This window comes from Rattus norvegicus, chromosome 18 (assembly GCF_021556685.1).
Source record: "Rattus norvegicus strain SHRSP/BbbUtx chromosome 18, alternate assembly SHRSP_T2T, whole genome shotgun sequence".
NCBI lineage: Eukaryota > Metazoa > Chordata > Mammalia > Rodentia > Muridae > Rattus > Rattus norvegicus.
Window position 1 is genome coordinate 23,465,001 of NC_141551.1, and position 19,034 is coordinate 23,484,034.

General features: G+C 44.5%; 1 protein-coding gene across 19 annotated transcripts in view; it reads left to right on the forward strand.

Moving 5' to 3' along the window:
- Sap130 (Sin3A associated protein 130) overlaps positions 1–8,573 on the forward strand; it is a 101,434-nt gene extending 92,861 nt beyond the window's left edge. For 18 of the 19 annotated variants that reach the window (XM_087592912.1, XM_087592913.1, XM_087592921.1 and 15 more), the window contains exons 17-21: positions 445–693; positions 862–987; positions 4,916–5,019; positions 6,333–6,446; positions 7,691–8,568. In XM_087592912.1, the coding sequence (XP_087449038.1) occupies positions 445–693; positions 862–987; positions 4,916–5,019; positions 6,333–6,446; positions 7,691–7,849 (752 nt within the window). In that variant the 3' untranslated portion in view covers positions 7,850–8,568. 19 annotated transcript variants of the gene reach the window in all.
- Positions 8,574–19,034: the final 10,461 nt, after the last annotated feature.

The following is a 19,034-nucleotide window of genomic DNA, read 5'->3' on the forward strand; positions in this document are numbered from 1 at the left end:
AGTTCAATTCCCAGCAACTATGTGGTGACTCACAACCATCTGTAATGGAATCTGATTTCCTCTGATGGAGTGCACGAAGACAGAGCACTCATATAAATAAATAAATGAATGAATGAATGAATGAATGAATGAATGAATGAATGAATCTTTTTTTTTTAAAGCAACAGAGGTTATGATTTGTAAGCCCAAGCTGTATGACCCATCCTAGTTAAGATGGTGTTGACTTTCCCACTCCAGAGGTGTTTTATCTGCATACAGTGTCCAGTGAATGATAGGAAGCAGTTCACAGCACCTGCCTCGGTTAGAGTGTGGGACATACTGTCAGGCCCATAAGAAACCTCGCTACCTGTTAGCCCTCCTCTGTCTTCATAATTGTCCTTCTGGAAATCACGTGAAGCCTTCCAGTGTTTGAGAGCTCATTGGCGTGTGCTCCCTCCCCAACAGCAGTCCCTCCTCTGGCTACCAACACCGTGTCTCCATCTCTGGCTTTGCTGGCAAGCAACCTGTCCATGCCTCCAAGTGACCTCCCACCTGGTGCCTCCCCAAGGAAAAAGCCTCGAAAGCAGCAGCACGTGATCTCAACCGAGGAGGGGGATATGATGGAGACAAACAGCACCGATGATGAGAAGTCCACTGCCAAAAGTCTCTTGGTGAAGGCTGAGAAACGCAAGTCTCCTCCCAAAGAGTACATTGGTGAGCGCACTAAGATGGGGTGGGCTAGCTGTCTGCTACCTTCCCCTAGTCAGAAGCCAGTCTCAGCTTCAGTCTCTCCTGAGTCTCTCTTCCCGCAGTTGACCTTTGAGAATTATCTAAGACACATACTATGCCATCTAATGTCTTCTCCTTTTCTCTTTTGAACAGATGAGGAAGGCGTGAGGTACGTCCCAGTGCGGCCAAGACCTCCCATTACTTTGCTCCGTCACTATCGGAACCCCTGGAAAGCTGCTTATCACCACTTTCAGAGGTACAGTGACGTCCGGGTCAAAGGTTAGTTCCTCAAAACATCTAGTACTTACTGTTGATGTAATGGTGTAACGTGTAAGCTATGTTGTAATCACAATTCTCTGATTTCCAACAAAAACATATAAAACCAAGTGTAACAATAGAATCTTTGTTTTATTTTTATTTTTTTTTTTATTCTTTGCCCCCAGAAAGCTGTGTATTTATTGAAACCCCGGTGAAGTGGATAAGGAGCAGCCTTAGTTTTAATAAGTTCCATGTGTTTGCAGCTCCCCAAGTTCTGATGCATTAGCCTCTTTGGTCCCCCCCAGAGAGATACCTGTATTTGTATTGCAGTTTAACATAGAGGGGTGCTTTCTAGAAAGCTAAAATAATTACATACATTTACATTATTTTCCAAAAGACCTTTTATTAACACACAAGTGTAACGCTCAGAATGACCTAGGGGAAAGGCTGGAGAGATGACGCAATGGTTTAGAGCACTGGTTGTGTCCAGCTGTGGTGGCACACGCATTTAATCCCAGCACTAGGGAGGCAGAGGCAGGTGGATCTCTATGAGTTTGAGGCCAGCCAGGTCTACACAGTGAGTTCCAGGACAGCCAGGGTTGTTACACAGAGAATGCTACAGTGCTTGAATTATTGTTTGTATCAAAAAACAAAAAGAAAAAAGAGGGGGAAAGAAAAGCACTGATTGCTTTTGAAGCAGACCCAGCTCAGTTCTCAGCACCCACATGATGGCTCACAGCTGGATAACAAAATAACTTAATTCCGGGGGATCCAGTGCGCTCTTCCGGCCTCTGTGAACCCCAGGAACACAGAGGGTACATGAACATAAGGTGAAAGTGAGACTGCTCCGGGGTAAATGCTGTTACCTTGTCTCGTTGAACTTTAGTATGTTTTTTAATGTACATTGGTGTTTCACCTGCACGTGTGTCTGTCTGTGTGAAGGTGTCAGGTGAGTTACAGGCAGTTGTAAACTGACACATGGGAACTGGACCTGGGTCCTCTGGAAGATCAGCCAGGGCTCCCAACTGCTGAGCCATCTCTCCAACCCTAATATCACATTTTAATAAGCCCACATTTAATGAAAATGGTTGATAGCTTTGGAAATATTTGTACTTGGTGGTCTTTTGAGTATCATTCATCTCCAACATAATAAATACATGAAGACCTGCACATTCCCAGAAATTGACCACACTGTTTTCATAAATTCAACTTGGAAATTTATGATCGTTTTCTTGGGCTCACAGTGAGTCTGATTTGAACAGCTTACCATCTTATGTCAAAGATCGGAGTGCCTCAAAAAAAAAAAAGTAATCTAATATTTTAAGTAAGTTTGTGAATTTTTTGTTAAGCCACATTCATAGCTAATGTAGTGCTCATGCCATGGTCTGGGTATACGTGCAAGGTTCCACAGCCTTTGAAAACAGTGCCACTAGCTGGAGACCGAGTGTTGAAACATGTGAGGCCTGCTAGCAAGGACTGGCAGAGTGCTTGTGTGTTCAGTCTCCAGCACTGATAAAGCCCAGTGTGGGAGGTGCTCACACCGGCACTCTGTGCTCAAGAGGCTGGGACACGTGGATCGTATGTTGGAGGCTGGGAATGCAGAACCCTGTCTGAGAAAACCAACAAGCATGAGTCTGTAGGGAATACGTCACGTTCAAACCACAAGAAAAATGTATAAATGATAAACTACTAAGGACTGGTGACAAGGAGAAGTCTGTACACGCTCAGGACAGACTCAGAGTTGTTAATTGATATGCAAATTCCAACTGGCCCACATTCACAGAGCCAGTCCTACTTCGGAATTCTCAGAGATCAGAGAATCATCAGTGCAAAGAATTCATAGCACAAGAATTCTATAGCTGTAAATGGTCAGAGTTGAGCCTGGGAACGTTTAACCCATACTAAGACTAGCTGATTGCGCCTCACTTTTAAAAAGCTATCCCGGGTTGGGGATTTAGCTCAGTGGTAGAGCACTTGCCTAGCAAGCGCAAGGCCCTGGGTTCAGTCCCCAGCTCCAAAAAAAAAAAAAGAAAAGAAAAGAATAATAAAAAGCTATCCCGTGGGAAGCACCTTGATTGATGGCGTGCGCTCGCTGTCTCTATTGGCATAAACTACAGTCATCCCACCAACTCACTCCAAGTCCAGGTGGATTACAGGGTCGTCTGATCATAAGTTAAAGCTAAGAAAAGCAGTGAAACACTCAAGAACTGAAAAGAACAATGCAGGGATAAAATGGTAAAAGTCGTGTAGCCATTGAGAGCACAGCCCTTCAAAGTATAGGATCTAGAAAGGGAGGAGTAAGTGGTTTACTGAAGACGCCTGCTGAGAAATGCCTCAGTGCCAACTGTGGTGATGCAGACTATGGTTAGTTACTAGCAGGGCGTGTGTGAGGCCCTGCCTGGGTAATAACTAAGCTTTTTTTATTGTATGAAGCACCACCTGGCTTGTATCCCAAGTGAGCCTTGAACCTGTGACCTTCTGCCTTAGCCTTTCAGATATTGGGATTTCAGGTATGCACCAGTGCTTGTGAAAAGACAAGACATGATGGCTCATGCTTGTAATTCCAATGCACAAGAAGCTGAGAAGGATCATCAATTGGAAGCCAGCCTAGGCTTCTCATAAGTTCTGGGCCAGCCTGGGTTGAGGCTATAGCTCGGCTGGTAGACTACTTGCCTAGCCTGCAAAAAATGCCTGTGTTCCATTCCCTCTGCAATCCAGGACTCAGGAAGTAGTGGCAGGAGGGTCAAGAATGCAGGGTCAGCCTTAACTACAGCATTTCAAAGCCTGCTGAGGGTGATTGGTGTTTGGATATTTGCCAATTAAACAGTTTTTAATACAGTGTTTAGAACAGAGTAAGTTCACCTCAAAACTGAAATTTCAGAACAGAGCTCTACCACACCCTCATTGACACCCCTCTCCAACATCTTCTCCTATGAAACTACACTAGATAGAAGGCCTATTGCAGAGTAACTAAGACTAAACTCACCATTTTACAGATGGCGCTCAAACCTAATCTGTGTCTGTCAATCTTGGTGATGACACCTATTTACAGTTGTGTTTATTTTACATAGGATTTCAGTGAAAACCATACTACAGGAAATAGTTAATCAGAAAGGAGTGTCCCCTTATGCCCAAGGCAAGAAACTACCTCTGTGCTGCCCAGTTACTATATCTAAGTCACTTGTCTCCTCTCAAATTAGAACTATAATCCCTTGGGGCTGGAGAGAGCTCAGTGGTTAAGAGCTCTGACTGCTCTTCCAGAGGTCCTGAGTTCAAATCCCAGCAACCACATGGTGGCTCACAACCATCTGTAATGGGATCTGATGCCCTCTTCTGGTGTCTGAAGACAGCGACAGTATACTCAGATACATAAAATAAATAAATGCTTCTTTAAAAAAAAGAAAGAAATGCAATCCCCACTTGGTATTTTTCTTAAGTTATAGCCAACTCCAAAAAAGGTCCAGAACATCCGTCCAGCCCTCCAGCTGTATACAGCAGCCCACATGTAGAGCAAGGCTGTTCCCTGAAGACCATTTCTCCCCTAAGAGATCCCATGGTAGCTAACTGTCCTCCTAGTTTACCCTATCAGCAGAGCGTGTCTTCAAAGGTTTCTTGTGGAGCAGATAAAAATACAGAAAAAAGGCTGGTATAGTGGTTCCCCCATAAGCCCAGCACTCAGGAGGGATAAGCGTGTGGCTCTGTGAGTGTGAGGCCAGCCCAGTCCACAGCAGCAGGCCGCAGGAGGCCACACAGTGAAGCCCTGTCTCAGAAAGAGAACACAGAGTTTTATACATGTTTTTAACGACTCCTGTTCTACCTGATTTAAGTACAGAAGATGTTTGAGGAAAGAAATTCTAACAACATACTGACACCTAAGCTGCTTGAACCCAAATGATTTTGCTTGTATAACAAATGAAATATACTTACTTTGACCTATATGTGATTCCAGAGGAGAAGAAAGCTATGCTACAGGAAATAGCTAATCAGAAAGGAGTGTCCTGCCGTGCCCAAGGCTGGAAAGTCCACCTCTGTGCTGCCCAGTTACTACAGCTGGTAGGTGCAGTTCTGGTGGTGGTTGTGTCGTGCCTGCCTGCAGTACTGTAGGCCCTGGGTTTGGGCCTCAGCGCCGCCTGAAGTGCTGTCACCAAGGCACACGGGTCTTATCTATTGCATGGTGGTTTATAGTTGCTTATCTGTTTACTTGTTGTGTAATAGAGGTGAGTCAGAAGACCGCTCTCGGGAGAAGGTTCTCTCCTACCTCGTGGGTACTGGGGATCAAACTCAGGTCATGTGCTTCGATAGCCAACCAGCCCCTCACCATGAGCCACCACCCAGTTTGCTTCTTACCAAGTAACAGACTTCAGTGACCTACCATCTCCTAGGAGGACACTCAGACCTGAGCCATCTTTCTTTAGAGAGCAGGCAGGAGTCCTTTCTACAAAGCCTGCCTCCCACAGCCCCTGTTCACTCTTTCTGTCCCTGAGAGCATCCCATATTGCCCCCTATGGTACGCTGTGCCCTGTTCTGGCTGATGAACATGTGTGTGATTATTAACTTCACTCTCTGCCATCTATCCAGTGGTAGAGTACATGACTCCCCCTTCCCCATTGCCACAGCCCTGGGACAGGAGCTCACCATCTGAGTGAAGGGAAAGCAAGTGGCCGCACAATGTTCTCATCTTCAGGGTCACAGTGATCTCAAGAGCATTTCCTACTGACTCTCAAAACACATGGGTGGCACACACTAGGATCATAGTATTTATTTGTGAAGCTGAGGTAGAAAGTCTCATGTTTGAGGGCAGCCTGAGCTACCTAGCAAGGTCCTTCCTAAGGAAAAGGGTGACAAGCGCCATGTAACCTTTTGTTAGGTGCTTACCTAGAATGCAGGGAGACTCGAGTTTGGTCCTCAGCACTATACAAACTGGATGGAAAGACACAGTCTGTAATTCAGTGGGATCAGTTCAGAGTCATGCTTGGTTACATGGTAGGTTTGAGGTCAGCCTGAGATGCATGAAACTGTTGGGAAAAAAATTACATTTTGCCTAGGGTTAAATTAATATAAAATTATATTTCTATAAAAATGATAGCTAATTTTTATGTGAATTATGGATTTGGTTTGGTATTCAAAATTATCTTTGAAGATAGACTATGTTATGTGGCAAATTATAGCATAATATAAAGTATTTATTGGTTCATTCCTTTATTGTTTGTGAATATTCGTGCCTCAGTCCTTACGAGCAAGGTCTTTATCACCAGACACGCGCCCACAGCAGCTCTCGGAGTGGTTGAAGTGGTTGAGTGGCTTGTTTTGGTTCGGATTGACACAGAAAAGTGTCCATAGTCACAGTGTTTCCCTGTGTGTTGCAGACAAATCTAGAGCACGACGTTTATGAAAGACTCACCAACCTCCAGGAAGGGATCATCCCAAAGAAAAAGGCAGCAACCGACGACGACCTGCATCGGATAAACGAGCTGATACAGGTTGGATGAGTCCTCAGCCCTCAGTCGCTCTTCAGGGAGCATTGCCCTCTCTCTTTCTAACGTCTTCTTAGCAGCAGCCTCCCCAGCCACAGGCATTCTGTCTGCTTATTTATTTTGTTTATTACTGACTTTATTTTTAACTTTTGAGATTGTGTTTTAATTACATTTCTGTCTTCCTTCTCCTCTAACTTTACCATACCATCCCCCACTACAAGAGCGTCTTTTGTACAGACTCGCTTGCTTCAGTGTGCATTCATAGAGGCGCTTACTCGGTTTTTACTTACTTTGTTTTTTAGGGGTGTGTGTGTGGGGGTGTGTGTGTGTGTGTGTGTGTGTGTGTGTGTGTGTGTGTGTGTGTGTGTTGCATCCCTTGAACTGCGAGCCACCTGACATGAGTGGGAACCAAATTTAGATCGTCGTAAGGAACAGTGAGCGCTCACAGCTGCTAAGCAATCGCTCCAGTCACTTTTTTTTTTCTTTTTTTTTTTTTTTTTTTTTTTTTTTGGTTCTTTTTTTCGGAGCTGGGGACCGAACCCAGGGCCTTGGGCTTCCTAGGCAAGCGCTCTACCACTGAGCTAAATCCCCAACCCCTCTTTTTTTTTTTTTTTTTTTTTAATGTTACCTTTTTTTGTCTCACTCCCTTCTTCCCAATTAGTATTCTTTCTATTTTAATATCCTTTTCCCCAGGAACCCCTTGAGTTTCATCAGAGTTGTTCATAAGAAGCATGGGTGGATGTTTGCAAAAATCTGTGCATCCCAGCCACGGGCTTCTAGTCAGGTTGACAGTATCAGACATGGTTTCCATCCTATGGGGCCAGCACAGATCCAGTCAGAGCAGTTCTTTTCTTCTTTTCCTATAACAGACTTGCCACTGTGTTATCACCAAGCTCATTTTGTATGGGCACTTGGGATCATTGCCCAGAGTCCACAAAATGAGGAAGACTCGAGTAGCCAAATGTTGTTGATAATTCTCCCAGCACAGTAGGCCTAGCCAGTAAGAACAAAGTGCACTTCCGGCCTGACTTCCCTTGTGCTTTTACCAAGTCATTCAGCATCTCTAGCAATAGGGTCTACAAATTAGTTCTAGTTGGACCCTCAGGCCTCCCTAGAGTTCTCCAAGAACTCAGAGCGATAGTCTAGTCAGCCTTGTTCTTTCTGGAATGCTTCTGTCCTGAACAAATAGTCCTCTAAAAGTCATTTCATCTCTGTGACACCAAGTAATGCTGTGTCCTTTTCTGTCTCAGGGAAACATGCAGAGGTGTAAACTAGTGATGGACCAAATCAGTGAAGCCAGAGACTCTATGCTTAAGGTTTTGGATCACAAAGATCGGGTCCTGAAGCTCCTCAACAAGAATGGGACTGTAAAGAAAGTGTCAAAATTGAAGCGAAAGGAGAAGGTGTAGACCTGGGAGAATCAGGACTTGGAAACAGAATTTATGAATGATGCTGCGGGGGAGGGGGGAGGGCTTTGCTACTTTGACAATGGAGCGTTGAAATGCAGGACACTTCCCTTCATTCACTTGAGGAAGCAGATCTGGTGACACAGAAGGATCGGGACGGGACTGCCATGCTGAGTCCTCTTCCTCCCAGGCACATCCTAATACACCTCAGTTTTCAGGGACTCAGATACTCGGTGACACAGATGGCCAGCGGAGTTTTCAGCCTCTCAGTCCATAGACTATTTATCTGGTGGATTCCTGCGGGGCCTGAGCTGAGCCTGGACTGAAAGTATCCACTTGGACAATCTATTCTCTAGACTAAACATAAAACCTCTTCTCACCCCGTCAGTTCTCCTGTTTGACCGTCCGATGCCCAAATCGGCCTTCTACAGTGGTGCGGCAGCACCCAGAGAAACCACGTCTCACGCAAAAGGATTCCAGCAATCAGTTCTTGTCGTTTATTTTCAAAAGAACCATCTCCAAGTGATACTGTTACACTGTCTGTCCTGCCTGTGTCAGAGCTGGATTCGTGTGAAGGTTGCGAGCAGACAACACTAACCTGCTCTGGAATCCTGTTCTGGAGAACATTCTCAGTTATCTGTACTTCCTCACTGTGTGATGCTGTCAATCATATGTACCACGCATCTCCAAATGTTAATAAAGAACTAGAAGAGGTTTTTGTAGATGAGCAGTTTGCCTGTTTGTAATGTGCCCCTCTGAGAGGTTCGCTCTGCCGCACCTAACAGTGCTCCGTCTACGTGGCGGAAGTGTTGCACATTGAGTTCCACTTAGCCCAGTCATCCGATGGTGTTTTTAGTTGTGGGCTCTTGTTTCTCTTAAGTAAGTCTTATATAATCCTACTAATCCCAGCACTGGAGAGGGAAGGGCAGGCAGATCTCTATGTGATGCTAGCCTGGTCTACAGAGTGAGTTCTGGGACAGCCGGGGTCAAGCAGCAATGACGATGATGATGGTGGTGATGATGGGCCGTATATAACCTGACCAACACAAGGACTACTGAGGCTGCAGTGCCGTCGACGGAGCCCCCAGGGGAGCAGATTTTCTTCACAGGATTGTGGAGCAGTTCTGAAGGAATCTGCCATGATCACCAGTCAGGCTCGATTTCTCTGTGTATTATTTATTTAGGGAAGGGGGACACGCACTCGCCTGTGTGTGTGAGGTGTAAACCAGAGATCAGCGATACATCAGACACCTTCTTGTTTCATTCTCCACTCTGTTCTGCTTTTTCAACATACGGTTTCTCTACAAAGTTCTGGTTGCCCTTGCTCTTGTAGACCAGAGTGGCCTCAACTCAGGGACCTGCCTACCAATGTGGACCCCCATGTTCAACCACATAAATGTATTTGTATATCCATATATATCCTTAGTCTGTTAAGTTCATGTGATGTTACTGTTGTATGTTTGTTTTTAGGGATGACTGTCTGGTACTGGATGACCCGGTGTGCTTTTCCCTGGAGAAGACCACCTCTAGTTCATGTGTTTGAGGCTTTGTGGGCTTTTCTCCATGCAGTTTGGCATATTCTTTGGTGTTATCCATGTTCAGCTCATGTATGGACAGTCAAAGGTGTATACTCTTAAAAAACAAACCATCAATCAACAAAATATGTATACTTATGCAAACATGATAGTACATGCCTTCAATCCCAGCCCTCGGAAGCCACAAGCAGGCAGCTCTTTGAGTTCAAGGCCACCATGGTCTGCAGAGCAAGTTCTGGGACAGTTTTATATATAGGGCTATACGAGGAAACTAGGTGTTTCCTAAACTAAGTATACATATTCACCACCTAAGCTAGAAATTCTATCCTAGGTATAAGAAACCTTCCTTATGAAACCTTGCACTATACCGTTCAGATACATAAAGGATTGAAGTTGTTGGACTGGAGAGTGCTCCAGTGGGTAGCAGTGTCTAGTGTTCTTGGGAGAATCCAAGATGCCAGCAGCTGACAGCGCTGAGTCTGAGGGACCCAGAGGCTCCTTGGAAAGATGTGATGTGGCAGAGGGTGAGCGCTCAGTATTTCCATGTTAGTTAAATAATGAACTTTTTCAGAGCAACTGAAATAAAGGCAGGTCTTACTGGGAAGAGGCCTTTAAAAGTGGTTTCATGGAATTAGAAGAAAATATGGTAGAAAATCATCGGGACCCATGATGGAGGGAACAGAGCCAGCAGCGACGTGGTGATGATAGGCGTGGAGGTGAGCAGCTGCAGTGGACAGAGTACACAGCCCTGCTGCTGCCACCACTGCTGTGGAAAGCAGCCTAGAGCTCTCACGGCCCCCAGGCAGGCCACCAAGCCTGACTCTGAACAAGATCTCTGAGATGGAGAATGTTTTTTTCTGGATTACGACTCCTCCAAAGACTTCCAAGGTTCCTGCTACCACCAGAGGCCATCTTGATGGTCTGCGATGTGCATAGTCTGTGCTCCAGCCAGATGCCATCCTGATGTCCGAGGTCCACGCCGTCACTGCTTTCTGTCTATGATCTGAGCTGCCACTGGAAGCCATGTATGAAGGAGGATGCTCCAGCCTCACCACCAGGACAGACCCAGACACCAAATTCTTAGCACCAAGGAGAGTTGCTTACCCTGGAGCAGCAAGCAAGGGGGGCTGCCTCTGGATTAGGCAGAGGCAGGCAGCAAGCAGGTGTGTTTGGCAGGAGTGGGTTTAAAGGAGAAAAGGAGTAATTTCGACTGCTGAGCCTTAGTGTTATATCTCAGGAATGAATCAGTGGCCAGGTAAGGAAACGGCCCGGGGGAATAGCTTTAGGAGTGGAATCTAATGGTTTTTTGCAAGAGAGAGGGAGACAGGGAAAGGGCCTGTCTAAGGGTTTTACTGCTGTGAACAGATACCATGACCAAAGCAACTCTTACAAGGACATTTCACTGGGCCTGGCTTACAGGTTCAGAGGTTCAGCCCATTATCATCAAGGCAGGAACATGGCAGCATCCAGGCAGGCATGGTGCAGACAAAGCTGAGAGTTCTACATCTTCATCTGAAGGCTACTAGCATAATACTGGCTTCCAGCCAGCTAGGATGAGGGTCTTATAGCCCGCACCCACAATGACACACCTACTCCAACAGAGCCACACCTTCTAATGGTGCCACTCCCTGGGTTGAGCATATACAAACCCATCACAGGGCCAAAACCTGTGGGTGCCATGTTTGCCGGTAGAGCCCTTCAATGTGGAAGTCCATGACCTGTGCTGCTCCGGGATGACTTGTAACTGAGAATGATCAACATTGAAGGCTTCTGTGACTAATATCCCCTATCCCCCCTACACACACAAAAACGAAAGTTCAGATAGAACCATTGAAGAGTCCTTAAAGACAAAACTATGAAAGTAGATCTTGGGAAAGGGGGAAGCCAGGGGGAGAGGAAACTGATCAGGATATAATATATGAGAGGAGAATATATTTTAAAAAAAAAGCAAAAGATGCCAAAGTGTAGCTCCTCACGATGATGGCTTCCGGTGGAGTTGGGGTGGGGAAGGACTCAGTTTTCTTTAAGAGGCTGGTCGCTGATAGTTTGATCATGCTCCAATGAATATATGAGTAACGCAGATTGCACTTGGTATAGGAGGGTAGACCTGGGAGGATGTTTACAGAGTATGATCAGGATACAGTGAAAAAATTCCCAAATAATAAAAATATTTTTTGTTGGTGGTGGTGGTGGGTGTGGGTGTGTGTGTGTTAAAAAGATAAATCCAGGGGTTGGGGATTTAGCTCAGTGGTAGAGCGCTTGCCTAGGAAACGCAAGGCCCTGGGTTCGGTCCCCAGCTCCGAAAAACAAGAACCAAAAAAAAAAAAAAAAGCCACAGAAGTAGGCATTGCCTTGAGCCTGCTCACAGTGGAAAACCTTTCAGTCTTCGACATTGACTCTGTTAGTTGTAAATCCTTATTTCTGTGTAGTGGTTTTTGTTTTATTTTATTGGGGGATAAGGTCTCATGTAGCACAGGCTGACTTCAGACTCATTATGCATCTAAGATAAGGGCTAGAACTCCTTGCCTCAGAAACCCCTCAAGTACAGAAATGGAGTTGTGGCACACTACATCTGGCTAGATCATTATTTTTCAAGAGCATAGGAACAATGGTGTGTGTGTGTGTGTGTGTGTGTGTGTGTGTGTGTGTGTGTGTGTGTGTGTGTGTTCTGAACCAGGGTCTCACTCTAGGCTGGCCTGACACTCACTCTGTGCTCCACATTGGCCCTGAACTCATAGCCAGTCTTCTGCCTCAGCCTACAGAGTGCTGAGAAGACAGGCACAGGTGAGCCACCATATCTCCCTCTCCACATTGGCACCTCTCCACATTGGCACCTCTCCACATTGGCAAACTCACATTGTCTTTGTGACAGTCAGAGTGATGGCTATATGTCACCAGTCATCATCAGCACATGTACTTTGCAGCTTGGCTCCATAGATGGGTAAGCATTAAGATGTAGACAGCATTTTGTAAATGGCAGGCTGCTAGTATTGGATGTGTGAGCCCGTGACGATGCTGCAGCCCACTTCCGTGTTGTCTTACAAAACTGATACATGTTTGAAACTGGTCATCCCAGAAATAGAATAGTCAAAATTTCAAGTCACTGCACCTGCCTCAGGAGTTAGAAGCATTTTGCTGCTCTTTCAGAGGACCCAGGTTCAACTTTCAGTACCTACATGGGGTTCGGATGGTCTATAACTCCAGTTCCAGGGCATCTGGCACTCTCTGGCCTCCCTGAGTGCCAGGCATATACATAGTACATAGGCATACATGGAGGCAAAACATTCAGAGAATGCTTCTTTCATTTCAAGTCACTTAAACGATGTTTTGTAGAGCTTCTTTGCCTTTTTCAAATCATGAGATAAAAATTATTGTTATCCTGGCATAGAGGCAGGAGAATCCGGAGTTTAAAGCTAACCTGGACTACATGACCCAAAGTGGACCACGGGTAGAGACGAGATATAACTCCAATGATAGAGCTCTCTCCTAGCACACGGGAAGGCCTGCACGTGGTCCCTGGCTCTGAGTAAAATCACTTGTGTTGGAGCACATCTGTAACAACATTAATAGTGCTGTGGCATTAAAAGGTTCAGAAGCGGGGTTGGGGATTTAGCTCAGTGGTAGAGCTCTTGCCTAGCAAGCGCAAGGCCCTGGGTTCGGTCCCCAGCTCCGAAAAAAAGAAAAAAGAGAAGAAGAAAAAGGAAAAAAAAAAGGTTCAGAAGCTCAAGGTCACCCTTGACCATACAGTAAGCTTGAGACCAGCCTGGACTTTGTGAGATTCTGTCAAAAGAAAGGGAGGGAGGGAGGGAGAGGGGGAGGAAAGAAAGGGAAAAACAGAAAAAGTTATATTTAAAATTCAAGCATAGCGAGTCACATTTGTAATCCCAGCACTCAGGCTGAGGCAAGAGGATTGCAATGAGGTCAAGGCCAGCCTGGGCTACGGAGTAAAAACTACCTCAACAAAACAAAAAGTGAGGTGGAAGAGACAGCTCAGTGAGTAATGTGATTGTTGTGATTCACGAGGACCTGAGTTTAGGTTTTCAGTACCCACGTAGAAGCCAGATATGAGTCACAGCTTTAGTTCCAGCATTCAGAAATGGGATAAAGCCCTGTGGGTTTGCTTTGGATTTCCAAAACAGGTTTCTCTATGTAGCCCTGGCTGTCCCGGAACATGCTTTATGGACCAGACTGATCTCAAACTCAGAAATCCTCCTGCCTCTCCCTCCCAGGTGCTGGGATTAAGAGCACTCCAACCATGCTGGGCTACAAAAGTCTCTTGGACCCAGCAAAGATGAGCAGTGCCACATTATCTGCAAATACAAAGACACAGCGGTCTTCTGGGGAGAGAGCAGTCACTGTCCCCTAGAACACAGATTGTATCTTCAGTTTCCTTTTTGCTGAAAAGCTTGAAGACACAGATATCAGGACGGACTGCCTGGTTTTGTATGCCAACCTGACACAAGCTACAATCATCAAAGAAGAGGGAGCCTCAATGGAGGAAACGCCTCCGTGAGATCCATTTTCTCAATTAGTGATCAAGAGGGAAGAACCCAACCCGTGGTGGTGGGGCCGTTCCTGGACAGTTGGGCTCTATAAGAAGGCAGGCTGAGCAAGCCATATGAAGCAAGCCCATAAGCAGCACTCCTCCAGGGCCTCTGCGTCAGCTCCTGCTCCAGGTTCCAGCCCTGTTTAATTAAGTTCCTTCCGACTACCTCTAAAGATCGACAATGATCTAGAAGTATACAACGAGTAAACCCTTTCCTCCCCAACTTGCTTGTTTAGTCGTGACGTTTTGTTGCACCCGTAGATGGTTCTCTTTAGAAGAAATGTTGGATATGAAGAAACAGTTAAATACAAAGTAGAATTCCTTGATGTTTTATCAGTCCTTAGTGCTATTTGTCCATTGTCTGTCCTTGTGTGTTACCTCCCTCCATCCTCCTCCATTATTGGAGCCCACTCTCCATTATTCCATCTCTGACTTCATATCCCCTGTATTCAGGTATTCCCACCCCAAGCTCCCCACCTCACCTATGGTTCCTTTACACTTTCCTGGTTTCTGTGGTTACCCCATGGTTTGTATCTAGGAACCACAGATGAGAGAAAACTTTCTGAGTTGTACTAAGTGATAATTTTTGGCTCGCAGATACTTGTAATTCTAGCTCCAAAGGAGTCAGCCACCATAACTTGGCTTCTGCAGGCACCGAAAAACACACATGTTCACACACACACACACACACACACACACAAAGTATAAATAATAAAATTAAATTTTGGGCTGATATGGTAATAGGCACCTTTAATCCCCTCACTCAGAATGCAAAGGCAGACTGGTCACCATGAGTTCGATACGAGCCTGGTCTCAGTGAGTTCCAGGCTACCTACAGATACATAGTCAGACCCTCTATCAAAAAATAGTTGGCAGATCTTCCTGGTTGCTGCCACCACGGAGAGCTCATAGGCAACACCCCACGAGCAAACTTGAGCCTCGGGACCACAGGTAAAACCAACTTTTCTGCTGCAAGCAACCTGCCTGGTGAACTCAGGACACACAGAGGCAAAATTCCTCTAGGACCAGGCACTTCCTGTGTTTACTGGGAGTCCCAAACCCATGGATCCCGGCCTGCAGCAGCTCTCTGCTCCCAAACCCCGTGGGAGAGAGACCTCACCGCCTGGTCAGGTGGGCACTCCTGAGGTTGCAGAGCGACCAACACTGGGCACTCCTGAGGTTGCAGAGCGACCAACACTGCCCACCCCTGCCCACATCCCTGGCCCAAGAGGAAACTGTATACAGCCTCTGGGTTCCCCTGGGGGAGGGCCCAGGAGCGGCAGGACCCTGCGCCTGAGACACCGCCGGAACCTGAAGGGACAGACCGGATAAACAGTTCTCTGCACCCAAATCCCGTGGGAGGGAGAGCTAAACCTACAGAGAGGCAGACACGCCTGGGAAACCACAAGAGACTGCACTCTGCACACATCTCTGACACCAGAGGAAAACACCAAACGCCATCTGGAACTCTGGTGCACGGAGGCTACCGGAAAGGGCGGCGCAGATCTTCCTTTTCTGCTGCAAGTGACCTGCCTGGTGAACACCAGACACAGGCCCACAGGAACAGCTGAAGACCTGTAGAGAGGAAAAACTACACGCCCGAAAGCAGAACACTCTGTCCCCATAACTGGCTGAAAGAAAACAGGAAAACAGGTCTACAGCACTCCTGACACACAGGCTTATAGTACAGTCTAGCCACTGTCAGAAATAGCAGAACAAAGTAACACTAGAGATAATCTGATGGCGAGAGGCAAGCACAGGAACCCAAGCAACAGAAACCAAGACTACATGGCATCATCAGAGCCCAATTCTCCCACCAAAGCAAACACTGAATATCCAAACACACCAGAAAAGCAAGATCTAGATTTAAAATCACATTTGATCATGATGATGGAGGACTTCAAGAAAGACATAAAGAACTCCCTTAGAGAAATGCAGGAAAACACAAGTAAAAAGTAGAAGCCCTTAGAGAAGAAACACAAAAATCCCTGAAAGGATTCCAGGAAAACACAATCAAATGGTTGAAGGAATTGAAAATGGAAATAAAATAAAATTTATTTCCATTAATTAAACAGAAATTAATAAAGAAAGCACAAAGGGAGACAACCCTGCATATAGAAAACCAAAGGAAGAGAAAAGGAGCCGTAGATACAAGTATGACCAACAGAATACAAGAGATAGAAGAGAGAATCTCAGGAGCAGAAGATTCCATAGAAATCAACACAACTGTCAAAGATAAGGTAAAACGGAAAAAGCTACTGGCCCAAAACATACAGGAAATCCAGGACACAATGGGAAGATCAAACCTAAGGATAATAGGAATAGAAGAGAGTGAAGACTACCAGCTCAAAGGACCAATAAATATCTTCAACAAAATCATAGAAGAAAACTTCCCTAACCTAAAGAAAAAGATGCCCGTAAACATACAAGAAGTCTACAAAACTCCAAATAGGTTGGACCAGAAAAGAAACTCCTCCTGTTCACATAATAAGTCAAAACACCAAATGCACAAAACAAAGAATATTAAAAGCAGTAAGGGGAAAAGGTCAATAACATATTAAGACAGACCTATCAGAATTAGACCAGACTTCTCACCAGAGACTATGAAAGCCAGAAGATCCTGTCAGATGTCATACAGACCCTAAGAGAACACAAATGCCAGCCCAGGTTACTGGATTCTGCAAAACTCTCAATTAACATAGATGGAGAAACCAAGATATTCCATGACAAAACCAAATTTACACAATATCTTTCTACAAATCAAGCCCTACAAATGATAATAAATGGTAAAGCCCAAGATAAGGAGGCAAGCTACACCCTAGATAAAGCAGAAACTAATCATTTTGCAACAAAACAAAGAGAAGACAAGCACAAAAACATAATCTCACCTCCAAATACGAAGATAACAGGAAGCAACAATCACTATTCCTTAATATCTCTCAACATCAATGTACTCAATTCCCCAGTAAAAAGACACAGATTAACAAACTGGATAAGTAATGAGGACCCAGCATTTTGCTGCCTACAGGAAACACACCTCAGAGACAAAGACAGACACTACCTCAAAGTAAAAGGCTGGAAAACAACTTTCAAAGCAAATGGTCTGAAGAAGCAAGCTGGCATAGTCATTCTAATATCGAATAAAATCAATTTTCAACCAAAAGTCATCAAAAGAGATAAGGAAGGACACTTCATATTCATCGAAGGAAAAATCCACCAAGATGAACTCTCAATCCTCAATATCTATACTACAAATACAAGGGCACCTACATACATAAAAGAAACCTTACGAAAGCTCAAAGAACACAATACACCTCACACAATAATAATAGGAGATTTCAACACCCCACTCTCATCAATGGACAGATCATGGAAACAGAAATTAAACAGAGACACAGAGAGACTAACAGAAGCCATGAACCAAATGGACAACATATTTATAGAACAATCTATCCTAAAACAAAAGGATATACCTTCTTCTCACCACCTCATGGTACTTCCTCCAAAATTGACGATATAATTGGTTATAAAACAGGCCTCGAAAGAAACAGAAAGATAGAAATAATCCTATGCGTCCTATCAGACCACCATGTGCTAAAGCTGGTCTTCAATAACAATAAGGTAAGAATGCCCACATATATATGTAAGTTGAACAATGCTCTACTAAATGATAACCTGGTCAAGAAAGAAAAAAAGAAAGAAATTAAAGACTTCTTACAATTTAATGAAAATGAAGGTACAACATACCCAAACTTATGGGACACAATGAAAGCTGTGCTAAGAGGAAAACTCATAGCACTGAGTGCCTGCAGAAAGAAACAGGAAAGAGCATATGTCAGCAGCTTGACAGCACACCTAAAAGCTCTAGAACAAAAAGAAGCAAATACACCCAGGAGGAGTAGAAGGCAGGAAATAATCAAACTCAGAGCTGAAATCAACCAAGTAGAAACAAAAAGGACCATAGAAAGAATCAACAGAACCAAAAGTTGGTTCGCTGAGAAAATCAAAAAGATAGATCAACCCTTAGCCAGACTAACGAGAGGACACAGAGAGTGTGTCCAAATTAACAAAATCAGAAATGAAAAGGGAGACATAACTACAGATTCAGAGGAAATCCAAAAAATCATCAGATCTTACTATAAAAGCCTATATTCAACAAAACTTGAAAATCTGCAGGAAATGGACAATTTCCTAGACAGATACCAGGAACGGAAGTTTAATCAGGAACAGATAAACCAGTTAAACAACCCCATAATTCCTAAGGAAATAGGAGCAGTCATTAAAGGTCTCCCAACCAAAAAGAGCCCAGATCCAGACGGGTTTAGTGCAGAATTCTATCAGACCTTCATAGAAGACCTCATACCAATATTATCTAAACTATTCCACAAAATTGAAACAGATGGAGCACTACCGAATTCCTTCTATGAAGCCACAATTACTCTTATACCTAAACCACACAAAGACCCAACAAAGAAAGAGAACATCAGACCAATTTCCCTTATGAATATCGATGCAAAAATACTCAATAAAATTTTGGCAAACTGAATCCAAGAGCACATCAAAACAATCATCCACCATGATCAAGTAGGCTTCATCCCAGGCATGCAGGGATGGTTTAATATACGGAAAACCATCAACGTGATCCATTATATAAACAAACTGAAAGAACAAAACCACATGATCATTTCATTAGATGCTGAGAAAGCATTTGACAAAATTCAACACCCCTTCATGATAAAAGTCCTGGAAAGAATAGGAATTCAAGGCCCATACCTAAACATAGTAAAAGCCATATACAGCAAACCAGTTGCTAACATTAAACTGAATGGAGAGAAACTTGAAGCAATCCCACTAAAATCAGGGACTAGACAAGGCTGCCCACTCTCTCCCTACTTATTCAATATAGTTCTTGAAGTTCTAGCCAGAGCAATCAGACAACAAAAGGAGGTCAAGGGGATACAGATCGGAAAAGAAGAAGTCAAAATATCACTGTTTGCAGATGATATGATAGTATATTTAAGTGATCCCAAAAGTTCCACCAGAGAACTACTAAAGCTGATAAACAACTTCAGCAAAGTGGCTGGGTATAAAATTAACTCAAATAAAT